The sequence below is a fragment of the Phymastichus coffea genome, unplaced genomic scaffold, assembly GCF_024137745.1.
Source record: "Phymastichus coffea isolate CEN01 unplaced genomic scaffold, Cenicafe_Pcof_1.1 PCOF00055, whole genome shotgun sequence".
NCBI classification, from domain to species: Eukaryota; Metazoa; Arthropoda; class Insecta; order Hymenoptera; family Eulophidae; genus Phymastichus; species Phymastichus coffea.
Genome location: NW_026706866.1, coordinates 183,667 through 199,131, shown reverse-complemented (window position 1 = coordinate 199,131; position 15,465 = coordinate 183,667). Strand labels below are relative to the sequence as shown.

At 43.1% G+C, this 15,465-nt stretch overlaps 1 protein-coding gene across 1 annotated transcript in view; it reads right to left on the bottom strand.

Annotated features, from left to right (window-relative positions):
* Positions 1-171: 171 nt before the first annotated feature.
* Positions 172-15,465, bottom strand: part of LOC131665998 (potassium voltage-gated channel protein Shaw-like) — a 33,742-nt gene continuing 18,448 nt past the window's right edge. Inside the window, exons 4-5 of the mRNA XM_058938310.1 lie at positions 13,660-14,656; positions 172-10,649 (exon numbers count right to left, since the gene is read on the bottom strand). Of these exons, the coding sequence (XP_058794293.1) occupies positions 10,591-10,649; positions 13,660-14,656 (1,056 nt within the window). The 3' untranslated portion in view covers positions 172-10,590. The remainder of the gene's footprint in view (positions 10,650-13,659; positions 14,657-15,465) is intronic.

Here is a 15,465-nt window from a genome sequence, read left to right as displayed (position 1 = left end):
TCTCTCTCCTTCTCTCGTCTCCTATAGTAAGCCTCAACTAGCTGCACGTATTTATTGCTGGTAATTCGTGAAGCTGATCGTATCGTGTCGAGAAAGAGCTAAAACACTTGTATTTTTAGAGAAGAAAAGCAGCGAAATAAGATAACCACCGAAAAGATAGATAATCGCCATTATGAAAGATTCAAGTAGTACTTGTTTAATGATTTATCGGAATGAAAATATCAACGGAATTTATATTTTGAAAATATATGCTAAGCAAAGAAGTAACGTTTTTCACGTCAATGTAAATTTGAATAATTATTGTAAAGAAAAAAATAAATGACGAAGGTTTTAAAAATTGAAATAAAAAGAGATATACAGGTGAAACAAGAGCAACGGATATAAGAGATATTTCAAAGAGTTAAATAGTTTTATTTACAAACCAGCTAGCTTGTTGTGAACGAAGCACTCGGCTCATCGTACAATATATATTTATACGTATAATTCATTTTTTTGTAATTATTAATTGTGAAAATTAGCAACGATTCGTATATTTTTATGCATTACTTCGTACTCATAAAAGTTAATGCGTACCCATTCAATGTATTGATAACAATGATCGCATAATAGTTACAAATGTAATTTTTTTACAATAATAATAATTGTAATAATAATGAAAGTCTTAATAAATGTAGTAATATTAAGAATGACAACGTTCTTGATAATAATAATGAATAATTAATTCATAATATTCATCATAATAAATATCATTATGATAATATATGTTAAAGCACGCATGTCAGATAATCTCATATTTTTCGTATATGATCTTCGCTAATAATTAAAATCTCTTATATATATATATTTGTATTTATATATATTTATATATATATATATAATTAGTAAACTCTTATAACAGGCGGTTGGCACCGCAGACGTGTCACGCTCGGCGCCTACCTTAATCACAATAATATAATGACAACGCGCGCGTCGGTCGATGGCATCGGCAATATAATGCATATAATGGCAGATATATAATAAATGACTCGCGAACGCATCGTATCGGGCTATAATGTTATTGAATTAGTTTTAAAGGCTAACGAAAAAGCCGATGATGATCCTCAATTGTTACTGGAAAATATTGAAAAAGTCGCAGTATCATTATAGTTTATAATTATAGTAAAACTTGAAAAGCACTTTTGTCGCTAAGTTCTGTACGCAAGTCGTGTTTATATGAGTGTTTGTGTAATAAGGTGAGAGTACATCGGAGTTTCAAATTTATTTATTTATTTTTTTTTTCGTATTTTTTTTTTCCATTTTTACGTCAAAACTCGCGTCTCCACGATGTATCATCTATTTTATACGTATTCTCGCGGAAGGCGTCGTGTAAGAAAGCCCTCTGGCTAAATAGAGCTACGATAATCTAAAGTGTCTTCTGAGCTTGTTGCAGGAATGGTAATGGATTATTGAGGGGCGAAAGAGAGATAGATGAAAGGGAGCTATAAGAACATTGATAAAAGGGAGGAGGTGTTAAAAAGTGGCAATATTCGACAACGATTTTGGTTGGTTTCGGCTTCTCGCAGCCTGCAGCGATTTTTGGTGCGTCTACTATCGCTGAACTTTTGTTTTTTTTTACACAATGTACTGACGAGCTTTGCACTCTGTGCGCCGATCACCTCGAGAGGACGGTCAACGAGTCTTATCCGAACTTTGAGATTTATTTTTTGCAGATGTATTCGTGCTCCGTTATTTGGCTGTCTTCTGAGATACTATAGGCCTTTCGATGTGCTTATTTGTTTTCTTTCATTATTATTGCATGCTCTTTGCTTACTATCATCAGTTACTATTATATCGTCCTTGTAAATTGTTCGATCATTGTCAGTTCGTATTGCTCACGATTCTAGAAATAAAACGAACTTTATTAATGTAACATTCGAGATTGTTAATTAAAAGTTTGCTTAGCGAAAACTTTATATACGATCAAAGTCACGGGAGTATAGTAGTCATCGTTTAAACAAATCTACGATATTCATTAAAATCATCCTACCACAGTTCAGATTATTTATTACTATCGATCAAAGTTGTCGCTCAGCAATCAACGGATTACAGTCGTTTATACCAATATACGCAGACGTAATGTTTAAAAACTAAACGCTTTATGTACAATGTTTTTTTATTGGCGCATAATTACAATTATTTGTTTTGTCGAGCACTTATTACAATATGCGCGTTTCGGGCTTATCAGTAGCAGGCATCGTACGATCTCACTCTGAAATTGAGCTCAAGTGTTTTATTCATTTATTTAATTAGAATACGTATGAAAAGTGCGCAATTACTTCATAAATTTGTGTAAATGTGAAAGTATGTAGGGATGTAAGGGGATCGTTCTGGATTTCAGTACACGGCCTAAGTGAATCATTGTCCCTGTAGGTGCATATTTTTTTTCGTTCGTTTATTCGTTACTTTCGATTCTCACGTTTTAACTTGTCATGCCCACTTTGCTTTATGTTCATCGTCGTTGTCAATTATGTATACCCTGCTACGCTTCCGGAAAAAAAAAATTTGCGCGTGTGATTCGTCTCGTGTGCGGTGTATTATAAATCGTATAGGTACTTACAGCGCACTTTGCATATAGAATAATGTTTTGCGGGAATATTACGGCCTAAGTCTATCGATAAAGTACGTAATAATGATAAGACCATATTTCTATGATTTTTTTCACGCCTGTTTTGCGACGAGGTGCAATGACTGATATGCTTGATACTTTTGAGATATTTATTTTGTACATTGACCTACTTCTTCATTCTAGACTTGTGATTTTTTATTTAAATGCTACTTTGCGATCTCAATTGTACTTTATTCAAATGAAACTACTTGGAATTATACCTATACATATATGATAGTTGTTTGCAAAGAATAACAGAAAAAAAACATGAAAAATAGGTGCGTTTTGTCAGTTTCATGCACTTTTGCGTGATTGTGCGCAGTGAATGCGACACATCGCAAACACTCGTGCTCAACGTTTTTGTATGACCGTAGATTTTTTTTCGTCGCAACTCGCTAGCTGTCTCTCCTATCTTGAAAATTACCCCTTTCGTATAGCGTTTTGTTGTTGTTTTCGTTGCTTTTTTTTGTCGCAAACGGCGCACACGCCATGGAAATTATGGACACCGTTTGTGACGACGATGCCGTCGATACGTACGACGAGGACCAACTGGGACATCAGCCATTCTACGAGTAGTGGTGTTTAAATTCAGAAAACGTATAAATAGAACGATTAACGTTTTGTCTGTTTAACGGCTAACAATATTTCCTGTCTTAAACAAAACGAGAGGAAAGAGCGTATCGACGGAGATTAAAAGAGACAGTAAATCACCCTCGATTAGACGAACTTTACATGCAATGCCAATACGTGTGTGTGTGTGTAGATTACCGTGCCGGTGCCTTCGTGTAACAGAGATTTCATCGAAATTGGCATTTTCGCGGACACTGTACTACGATTATGCCTCGACCAATTAACTTATCTCTCCCTCTCAAAATGACTGATGGTTTTTTACTGCCTGATTACCCTCAACAATGACTTTATCGATCTCCCCCTCTTTGTCACGACAATATTTCAAGTGCGCAATTACTGGAAGAAGAAACTTATCATTCCTTTAATGGAATTTGTCATTTTGAAAGACAATACTTTTAGTATTTTTGACTTTGACGCATCGTTTTGTTTTTTTCAATGATAGGCAGCATTGAGAGAGGGATCTTTCGAGATGTAATATCGATTGAAAAAGAAAAGGACGTCGCTCGTTCTCTTTGACGACAGCTGCGCACTCAAGTGTTACAAAACAGCGTGATTTTTCACGATATACCGATCAAAGCGACACGACGAAAAAAGAGAAAGGAACACTCAAGTGGATACGCGTGCGAAAAAACCGTAAAATTTTACTTGGACTTTCCTTCGGGAAAGAGAGAGAGAGAGAGAGAGAGAGAGAGAGAGAGAGAGAGAGAGAGAGAGAGAGAGAGAGAGAGAGAGAGAGAGAGAGAGAGAGAGAGAGAGAGAGAGAGAGAGAGAGAGAGAGAGAGAGAGAGAGAGAGAGAGAGAAACAGAAAAAGAGGGACTGCTGGACTAGCGAGAGCGCGGGAGTTAAAAAAATTCTGTTTTAAACGGAGAAAAAGGTCCCGCGTCAATCAGCGCCGGTACCTAAATAGCGTTTAAAGTATCGTCTCTGCGTGTCCAACGTGACGACAAACAACGAGAGAGAGAGAGAGAGAGAGAGAGAGAAAGAGAGACAGAGAGCTTGAGTGTCGAAGCCGTCGCTGCCGTTCTCTTGGAATTTGAGCTGAAAAGGGGAGGGAAAACGCGGATAAGAGGCGGAAAAACGCCAAGGAAATAGAGAAGCCTTCGGGGGAAGCGTCTTATTCAACGAAATTCCTCGATGAAAGAGACGCTAGCGTTAAGAGCAATTAATAAACCTTTATGCTCGATACCTAATAAGTCTCACTTTTTTTTCTCTCTTCTCTATAGTCTCAACCAATCTTTTACTTTTCTTCCAACAACTAAAGTCAATGAAAAGCTTATAAGTATGTAGGTACACATATCATGATGGAAGTGGGACGACTAGTCAAAATACGTAGTTTTTGGAATGCTTCAACGTTGCACCTCCTTGTGTTCCTAATGCTATCTTAAATCGTTATAACAACTGCAAGAGAAATGTATGTGTTTGTCATCGTGCGCGAGTAATGGCAATTATTATTCACGAGTAATCTAATGAGTTTACTCAGAGAAACAATGCTTTACTTTAACTTTATTAATTTGTTTTTACGGCATTATCTTCAAAGCGTACGCATCGTTAGAGTTAATGTTAATCGTTAATGTATACTACAGTTTTGATGAAAGATTGATTCCTGTAAGAAAATGTAATGAATTGAATGTCCATCTACAATTAAGCTTATATTATTATTACAAGCAAAGAAAAACGTCCCCTTCTAAGAATTAAATCAAAGACAAAACTTTAACATGAAACTTTCAAACTCGTAAAAAATTCTACACAATTTACAAGATGTTATACTGTAAAAATTTTTTTTCTGTAGAAGGTTTATTCAAATTCAGTCGCTATCTGGTACAGGATTGCGTTTATGCTTTCGCCTAATCGTTGTCTCTAAATATACGCAGTGTAGATAGGACAAAGGAGGAGTCTTTCATAGTAGAGAGAATATACAAATTTGAGTAGATCTTCCTAGAATAAAATATATCTTTCCATACCATTGTAACATTTTGAGAGTGTTCACTTCATAACTACTACGTGCATTCATAACAATTTTATTTATTGTTTCTCGTACCTTCTTGCTATTTAGCTGAAAAATGCTTACAAGCTTGTCAAATTTTATTCACCCATTGTGCTGCGATCGCATTACCTTATTTATCCCCACGAGCTACCAGCGGACACGAATGAATTTGTACAGATAAGCAATCTCTACATGGCGAAGTGTAGATAATATATTTGAACGAATATTTTGTATTCAAAACAAATGAACTTTTCTCACTTCTAATTCAATTACGAAATTTATGAGGATGGCTCGTGCGAGCACAAAAACAATGCAACCGAGGAAAAATGAATGAAAGGGCATGAGAAAGCAAAGTGTACGTAATATGTATAGCAGGGCTGGTTAAAAGGAAGGGATTAAGTTGCAGAGCTTGGCACGGATAACTTATGGCGTCAGGTCCATATACATACAAGCATGCGAATACGAGAATCCATTAATTTATTAATCGCGACGAGTGAACAACGCTCAGTGTCTCTTATTCAGTGCTCCGAAAACCAACGACTATCTCAGGAGCTTTGATACTTTTAAGTAATTCTGACAATCTAGTTTTGCGTGACTAGGAGTTGTGATGCTAACGGCGTTGTCGCGAGATTTGTTTGTCTGCAAAAGAAGAAACGATTGTATTTTTCAACGTCATTTATCTGCGTCAATTTGGCGGAAGCTTACGATCGATTGTGTACATACAGGAGCTTTGGTCTTAGCGCGCTAAACGGGCGATGCTCTGGGGCTGCGTTGGTACAATAAAGCAGAGATGAAAAAAGAAAAAAAAGCAAGCGAGAGAGAATTAGCAGTCGCACGTTCCCAACAGCGAGCACCGAAGGAGTATTTTCAACTCCAAGTGCTCGAGCCTTCCTTCCCTTCACTCCTCTTCATACGCGCTACACATTTTAGATTCCAGAGGAAATTTGAAGAATTTTCGATTTCCTGTCGAGAGCCGTCCTCGTCGTTTCCGCTCACTCTGCCTACATTTCTCTCTGTTTCTCGCTCGCGCGCGGAACTCCATTTTTGGTGCACTAATTCTTATATCCCGTTGCGGCAAATCCAGACGAAATATTTAATCATGTTCAACGTGTCCAGCTGTAAGTATTGATAAAGTCGCGTCAAGAGGATTCAGACACGAAAACTTTTGGAAGCTCACTCAGTGAAGCTTATAACTGAAAAATAATGATTGATCTTTCAAATACACCGACGCCCGCTGTTTGTTTATTCACGTATACGTAAACTTTATACAAATATCATTTTTATTCGCCGACCATGAAAAAGAAAATCCGCAATTTCATTAGCAAGATCGCACAGCCGAAACAACAAATGAGACGGAATAAACACCGGACTTGCGAGCAGTGGAAAATTAAAGCAATTTTCGCGAAAGCTAGCCCGAGGATACTATTGGCTTAACGTTCAGATAATCAACGAATATAAGACTAAAAAAACATGGCTTCTACGCTTTAGAAGTAAAAAAGAGAAGCAGGTTAACGGTAGTTAAAAGCTTGTCTAATTACAAACCACAAAATGGAAGTTTATCCGGGTGCAGCTGTGGGTAACGAGGCGTAAAAAGCTTTGAAGAAGCGGAAAATCGCGCGATTCGCGAGCTCTGGCCAGCGACGGGGGGGGGGGGGAGCCCAGAGAAGAAACAGCGCGTAAAAAGAGATGCGCGGCGCACTGGCTGGATGGACGATTCAGCTAGCAGGTGGCGCGAAGCCACCCGCCGACCGCGGCAAAGCTTCGTGACCTCGGCGGGGCAGTTTCCGCGAGCGAAGCCAGCGCGCGCAACAAGCGCTTGCGAGGATTGGCTTGAAACTCGCTCGCCTCGGTGCCACGCTGTCTTCTCTGGCGACACATGCCTGCGAGAGCCACGCTTTCCCAATAAAGTCGCCTTTTTCCACCGATGCCTCCCTCCCTATTTCACTCTTTTCATCTTTCCGTCCTCCCCGCTCCCCCTCTTCCCACGTTCGTACAATCCTTTTACAACGTATCCTGCTCCCGGATTCACCTATCGTCGTCTATTTACTGGCCCACGGGATGACTATGGCGTCGTATCGACATTAATGCCACTAAATCAGTCACGTAATGATTCAATGAAATGCCTTCTACCAATATTTATTTGTCACCTCGCGCACACCACTGCGTGTCTCTTTTCTCGCGCTAAGAGAATCCACGAGCATTAATAGCAACTGCGATAGAATTGATTATGCATTCAACTTAGTTTATCGTGAACTTGGTGGAATAAACTTGGCGAAGGGAGAAAAATGATGTATTTTTCCTTGGGATTTATCCGCGGCTTATAATCTACCATGCATAATGCATTGGTGAAAGCTGCGTCTTTTTCTTAGTGCCGCCTACTTCGTTACGCGCGCACTGTTGTCTCTCTCTCTCTCGTTCTCTATCTCCCCGGCGTTTTTCTCATTCTAATAAAATAAAGCGTGACTACGCTGCACGCTTTGAATTTCAAACTCGTATAATGCGACCCGCGGGCTGACTTGTTCCTCGCAGAGCAGGCCGAGTATATCCATTTAGCCAAGGACAAGCTCGCTCTCCAGCACATTCCGGCTACGCGGACCCGGCGAAATCTGGCATTCCTCACGGCTAGCTCGAGATGCAAACGCGAACGCTTGCCTCGAGGTTCGGCAGAGAGGTGTATGAACGCCCGTGATGAAACGCAGCTGCGCCCGATTCGACGTGCGAATCGCGAAGGTACGGCGACGCCGACAATAGCTGACGTCGAGTGGGCGAAACGCGCCATCGGATTTTACAGGCGCATATAAGGATTTACGGCTTGTCAGCATATATGCGTTAGCTCTCTGTCGCGCTCTCCCTTTCTCGCTCGCACGCGTGCGGAAAATGGCCCGCCGTCTGAGACGATACGCAAACGAAATTGCGACAGCGAGGGGATGATAAAAAGTGAGACTGGCGGTTGATGTAATAAAGGAAGGGCTGATTGGTCCCGACGATATGAGGCTCGAGAGAGTGCAATACATCAGGTGACGCGCGCGCGTGTGCGCGCGAGCTCACGCTCCGGAGTGCCTCGTATAAAAGAGAGTAGCGGTGGCGTTCGCGTGTGTATCGCAAATTTCGCCGGAGAGGAGGAGCGTTAACCGGCAGGCGACGGGAAATTTTATTGTGCGACGAGAGCGAACGAGAGCTCGCCGATAAACGACGACGACTCCTCGGGAGCACAAAGTCCATTAGACTAATTAATCGCGCTCGAGGCGACAAGTCTCTCTCCCTCTCTCTCTCTCTCTCTCTCTTTCGACGGCGTTGCCAGGAAAACGGAGCTTCCGCGTTCGCGAGATAATAATAAGGAATTATCTCCTGCTATAGCGTGCGCGCTGTGCTTCAAGTTTCGCGTGGCAATGGAGAGGAAATGAATGAGCTTGGCGTCGCGTGATAATCGATTTTACCCGTACACTTACACCCACACAAGCTCTCTTACTTCGCGCGTGTAAATCGAAATACTTGAAACTGTTTGCAGCCTGAGAATTCTCGAGCGCTCAAGAATATTTCACGTTGACAAAATGAGATGTCGATCGTGCACTACTGGCACAGTGAATTCTTGTTGATAAGTCGAACCGTAAGCTGTCTCGCAAGCTCGCAAGTTCACTGCCATATATCTTATTGCGAGCTTTTATTGAAATCTCTCCTTCTCTTTCTCCCGATGTATATATTATACTTTTCAACGACGTTTTATTTTCTCCCATGCGGCTTGCCTGTGTTTCTACTTTTTATATGTATTCCCCGCTGATGCAGCTCATGAAAATGAAAAGAGCTTTCGCCGGGCATTCTTGCTGGAAAATTCCACGTTTTGTTAGGTTGAAGAGTATATATTCCGTGGCGGTGGATGGAATAACGACAGCGTAAGCGTAAGCGGAATGCAAGTATCGTTGCGCGCGTACGCGAGCACAGGTACACGCAAGGAGAGCAAAATAAGCGGGAAAAGACAAGCAGGCATAACGCTATACGATACTCGACTTTCCCATCAAAAAGGAGACGAGAGGGAGAGTGAGAGATAGAGGAGGGTGCACGCAGAACGCAGATGTAGAGCAGCCGAGGCTAAATCAATTTCACGCGAGTTTTCCTCTCGGTTTGCGCTGCTCCTCTGGTGGATTTGGGATGCGCGCGTCTTTCTTGATCGGCTCTCTCGCTCGCTCTCTATATCCTAATGCGCTTTACGTGTACCTATATAGGTATCCAAGTTTGGATCACGAAAAGTAGCAGGCAGCGAGCGGCTCTCGATGACTTTGGCCCGTCTCTCGCTTTAGGGGGCTTCCGAAAGGGATTGCCGCAGTGGGACCAATTCGGTACGGGAGTTTGCCGTATATATCAACTACTGGTGCCATACACTCTCTGAATCCCTCGGTACAAGTGTGTGCAAGTGTACGTGTGTGCGTGTATGTACAGGCGCAATCAGCTCCAATTTTTGTTTCTTTGATCGTTTTATAGATACATAGAGGGCCCGAGCTTTCGTCAATTTTCCGTCCGCTTTTTTTTTATTCCACTTGAGTGGCCAAGTTTCGAGTAAACAGTTTGTAGCATTGCCGTGGTTTAATTTACACTGCCGAACTTTCGCCTCGAGAGACGGAGAGCCAGACCGAGTCAGAGAAATAGGACCGACAATTTTGGAAGTTGCACTTTTAGTTCGGGAAATAGCGGCGATACGACAGAAAGATTGAGCGCGCGAATCGAAAAGATATATACATATATATCTAGAGTACGCAAAAGTATTCCAAATTAACTTCGGTTCTACCTCTACTTCTTACTCTGAGTCTCCGTTCTGAGTCGATTATCGAGCGTTTATAGATGCCTCCGTGTATATATGCGCGCGTACGTATTTGTGCTATTGCTGAGAGGCTGCGCACTGGGCCTCAGCACGCTCGCAGCAGCTGAACGTATATTCAGCTCGGCGTCGTTCCCAATGGAGTCGGCGACAGGATTGGCCGCGCTGTAATGAAACTTGGATCGTAATCCTGAAGCAGACTTCAATGGGGTTTGCCACGACGCCAGGGCTGCAAGAGAGCTACTGCCGTTACTGGGCCTCGGCCTCGCGGTAGCGGGATCCTCGCAGGAAAAGGAAAATTACTGACTCCCTTTTTTTCTTGTTCACTTCTTTGGTTTTCGCTTGCAACAAGCTTACTTGCTCTTGGATATACTCCTGATGTATCGTACACATTTGCGAGTTCGTCTATACATATATATCTGTCTCCGTGTTTCGTAGTCTTGCTCGCGCTGATCAACTGGCTACAGCACTGCTATTCTCTTGACATGGCTCGGGCGGAGCTCTTTTGCGTGAACGGAGCCTTAGCCCGTGCCTGTCTTGGTCCCGTTGGTTCGGAGATTTGCACTCTTTCGATCCTCGTCTGTAACAGTCACGCACAAATCCAGTTTTTTAAATTGTTTTTTTTTTTGGCTTATAATCAGACTGTTATTCATATAATTTTGCGAGACTGTGCGGAATTCAACTCTAGCTGATATTTACAATTTGCAAGGTGCCATGAAGTTCATCTGTTGGGGAAAAACAGACTGCATGTCAGATAAGAGTATGTGCCAAGGAATAATAATGAGCGTTATTTTGGAAAGCTGTGGAAAGTGTGCGGCTAATAGATTACCCCTCCCCCCTCGTAAAGCTCGTTTTTATCGCGCCTGTCCAATGGTATACAGCACCTCGGGCAACGCGCTAAAGTTGTAAGGGTCAAGAGCACACGAAGCTTGCAGATTAATTCATACATAATGTGACGGTTTTTCTCTGTCTGTGTCTGTCTGTCTGTATGTCTGGGTCTCCCTGTCTCTCTTTCGTTAAGCGTCGCAGATGTAGCTGTTTCTCTGATCATCTCTCGCGAAAAGAGAAAGAGAGAGAGAGAGAGTCGACGTCGGCGGTAGATTAAAATCCGATCGAATCCTCTAGCTGTAATCTGACGGCCGCGGGCCACGAGTTCGAGCCTCGAATCGAATGAAAGAAAGGACGCTCCGGGCTATTGAAGTGAGAGGAAGAGAGAGAGAGAGAGAGAGAACGCCCGCGCGTCCTCGGCCTATATATAGCGCAATCGACCTACAGCAGCAGCCTCTTCGTTTTTTTTTTCTCGGCCGGCCGAACGCCGAGCTTCATCTGGTGATGCGACTTCCTCATTCGACAAGTCAACGAAGGCTTTTCTCGTGTCGAGGCGCTGACGTTTTTCATCCCCCTTCGCCGCCCGTCTAAAGGCCTTCGAGCGCAAAAGTTCCTTTGGCTGCTGTGGCTTTACGCCATCGCCGCCTCATCGTCTGTGAAAAAGATTTTTTCCTCTCCCTCTCTCTCCCTCACACACACACACACATTCTATCAAGCGCATGCGCAATTATAACCGCTTGAATAGAGCAGCTTGCGCGCATCTTGGGGGCTCGAAAACTCGGACACGAAAAGCTACAGCGAGCGAGACTCGACTCGGTTCGACACGGCGCGAAGAACTGTGCGTCATGAATATTCAGTCGGCGGTGGCGTTCGCCCGCAGCTGATCTCGCTCCCTCCCTCTCTCTCTCTCTCTCTCTCTCTCTCTCTGCGAAAGCGAGTAGTAGGTAAAGGCGCGGGCATAGGTCAGCCTACAGTTGCGGTACACGAGTTATTTTTGGCTCGTTATACCGAGCTTCGAACCAGCCAGTCGGCCCGAATGAAAATACTGATTTTCCACAAACCCACCCCGAGACTCTTCCACGCCACTTTTCTCTCGCTTCTTTTGTTTTGACGAGCCATCCGCTTCTACGAGATTTTCCTACCGCTTTGTCTTATGCCATCTTCATTTGTAAAGCTAACCACTCGAGTCGTAGTGCAGAAAATCTCTGACGAGCTTTCGCGTGCTATTGTTTTATCGAAAGCGTCGCAAGCTTTGCCTATTGCCGTCTGTGCCGCATCCAAAATCTCATGAATTAAGCTTGATAAATACAAGTAAATTAAAAAAAACAGTTGAATACACAGAGTGTAAAGTTTAGCGTATTTTTTAAATTGATGTATGCTCGCTTGCTCTGGAAAAGAATTCGCTTCATCGACTAAATATACAATGGATTTTATCAAAACGTGAACGAGATTGAACTACATGTAGGAGTTGTATTATGAGTATAATAAGAAATCAATTCTGAACAATGCTTTATACGATTAATATTGAGTAATTTTCTCCGATGAAGAGTCAATCAATAGAATAGAGAGTGAATTAAAATGAAATTTAATGTTAAGAAAATGAAATAAAGCCTTATGTATTATGCAATATAGAGTAATTCATATAAAATTGTGCGGAATTCAGCTTTTTACAGTGCGCTATTGTATGTTACTATGTATACTATATACAGTAAAGGAATGCAGAGTGGGAATTGCGGTGAAATAGATACATCCGTAAAATTATAGAGCTAGTGCCATTTGTTATGCGCATCGAAAAAAAATTGCGGACTGAAAAGAATTATTTTGTTTTTATTTGGCCTCTCACAGTCTATTCTATTGAAAAATTGATGCAGTCGAATTTTATCGTGCATACGTAAATGAAAGAGGGTGCATTATATGGAAATTTTTTTATTCAGTACACAATTGAGCGAACGAAACAAAATGATACAAATATTTTAAAAGTTTTTGATTATTCGACTTTTCGATGGCTGTCAGTGAAAATCCGGTTTTGTGATTTTTACGTTGAACAATTGCACTTACTCCATTCAAACCCATATCAGTTGAAATGTTTGCCTTTATTGTTATTACTGCTAGTACGTGTTAAATCGTTTTTTTACACGAGTTCCACATTTTAAAATTGATAAAGTGAGCATTTCATCGTGCCAAGTATGATATATGTACGTATAAACACATGTGAGAGTACGAAAACTGACATTGGTGTGTATAATAAACAGTATGTTATATATATAAGTATTTTTGCAACTGTACAACTGGCTGGTGTATAGGTGTGTAAACTCAACACAAAATATTGATCTGTATAGTTTGAACTGTTTTGTTTCGTACCGGCAAAAGCAGAAAGTCGAATTTCAACTATAAATCCTGGTTTTTATTTAAAGAGGTGAATACGAAATCCGTGGAAATTTAGCGATATTAAACGTGGCTTCCTACACGAAAAACAATTGATAATTAGAGATTGGAAAGGATGGCAGGTTCGGAAATGTCGTCGTACGTGGTTTGGGCTGGAAAATGGATCGATCGAAAAATTGGGTTGGTGAATTGGAGTAGGAGACGAAAGAGCAGAGCAGAGGCTTATTGGGCTTTCTACGAGAGGACTCATGGGGGATAGAAAGAGATGAGAAATAAGGCACTACTGCTAGCGGTCGGTAATACTACGGCCAACAGGCCTAGGACGAATAAACGGCTGAAAGTGAGCAGCTGCAACGGGGAGAGCGGGGCGGACTCACCCGACTTGATGGCGAAAGGATCCTTGGAGTGAGCGGATTTGATGGCGTTGGCCCTCTGATGCCTGCTAGGAGGCCCTGTAGTCTCTTGGTTGGCATGGCAGTGGCCGGTGGCCGACGGTGCGTGGGCCGAGTGGCTCTGGGAGCCGGGCTGGGCCGCACCGCCGGTCGCCGGGAGCCCCGGCACGCGCACTCGGGGCTGCTCCACGGGAAGCACTCGGCGCCTCTTCTTGGGGAGCTTGGCTCGCGCCTGCGTGTGACTGTAATACATCGCAAAGTTGCTGACGATCACGGGCACCGGCAGGGCGATCGTGAGCACGCCTGCCAAAGCGCACAGCGCGCCGACGAACATGCCCACGTAGGTCTTGGGCACCATGTCGCCGTAGCCGACAGTGGTCATCGTGACCAGCGCCCACCACAGACCCAGTGGTATGCTCTTGAAGTCGTTCTTCGGATTGTACTGGATGCGCTCGGCGTAGTAGACCAAACTCGCGAAGATGACGATGCCGAGGACTAGGAAGAAGACCAGCAGGGTCAGCTCCTTGGCCGACGCACGGAACGTCTGGATGAGGATCTTCAGGCCGCTCGAGTGCCGCGTCAGCTTGAACAGCCGCATTATCCGGATGATGCTGAAGAACTCGAGGATGTCGGCGTTCTCCAGGTGCGAGGCGAAGCGCTGCAGCAGCAGGTCGATGTAGAAGCTCATCGTCGCGATCATGTCGATCAGGTTGACCGAGCTCTTGATGAAGTCGCACAAGTTCGGTGACGCGGCTATCCTTATGATGAACTCCAGCGAGAACCAGGCGTTGCACACGCACTCGATGTAGAAGAACGCGTCGTGGGCGTTGGTGTGGGTCTTGTCGAGCGCCCAGGTCTGTGTGTTGTTCGCGCCGTACACCGTCTTGTTGACGATCACCGGCACTCGCATGTCCGGATGGGTCTTCAGGCAGAACGACAGGATCGACACGCAGATGAAGAACACCGAGATCACGCCGATTATCTGTAAAATTTCAATCAGACTACACTTCAACGCTACCTGTCCCTGCGCTCTTTCCGCTTGGGTTTTGCGCCGCACGACACCACCGTTCGTTATCCCTCTTTTCCATCTTTTTCTTTTTCTCTTTCTTTCCAGCGCGTGCACAGACAAAGCATTTGCGGCATGCTGGCTGCTGAGTTTGCATACTACATCGACGACGCGTCTGAGAAGCGCCGTTGTTGTTCTACGCTCTCTACATCTCGTCACCCTTATTACGTTACCATTACGCGCGCGGAAAAGCTCCGTGCGGCTCCTCTTTTCAAGCACACGAAGCATTCCTGCGTGCAAGTCTTTAACCAAACTCAGCTCGAATATCAGCTCTACGTAGCTATAAGCTTTCTTTGCACCCACGTGTTATACCTATAACTGCGTGGATTCGAACTCGAGCTTTCTTCGTTCTTTCTTTTTACTTTTTAGAGGCAATCAAGCGGCAGTAAAGATCTCAATTAAAGGTGCTGCTCTAGAGCTGGTATGTACATGTAATTAGAACTTTGGAGTAACCAATTTTTTTAACCTCTCTAAGAGAAAATTAGGAATATTGCGTGCTGCTTACGAGCAATTTTCGCTTCCACTGCTTATTTATCCAAAGCTTCGAAGTTCACGAGAGATTTGGCAAAGTCCACTTTATCATAGCAAGTCTATGTCGATGAGAAAAAAAGAAAACGAGTTTTGAATTTTTGAAAAGCACTACGTTCGTTTACACGCGAGCGCTGCAAGTTCAGCGACCCGAAAAATTAGACAAGGAGAGCCAAGGCATAGTTGTAGTAGTCGCT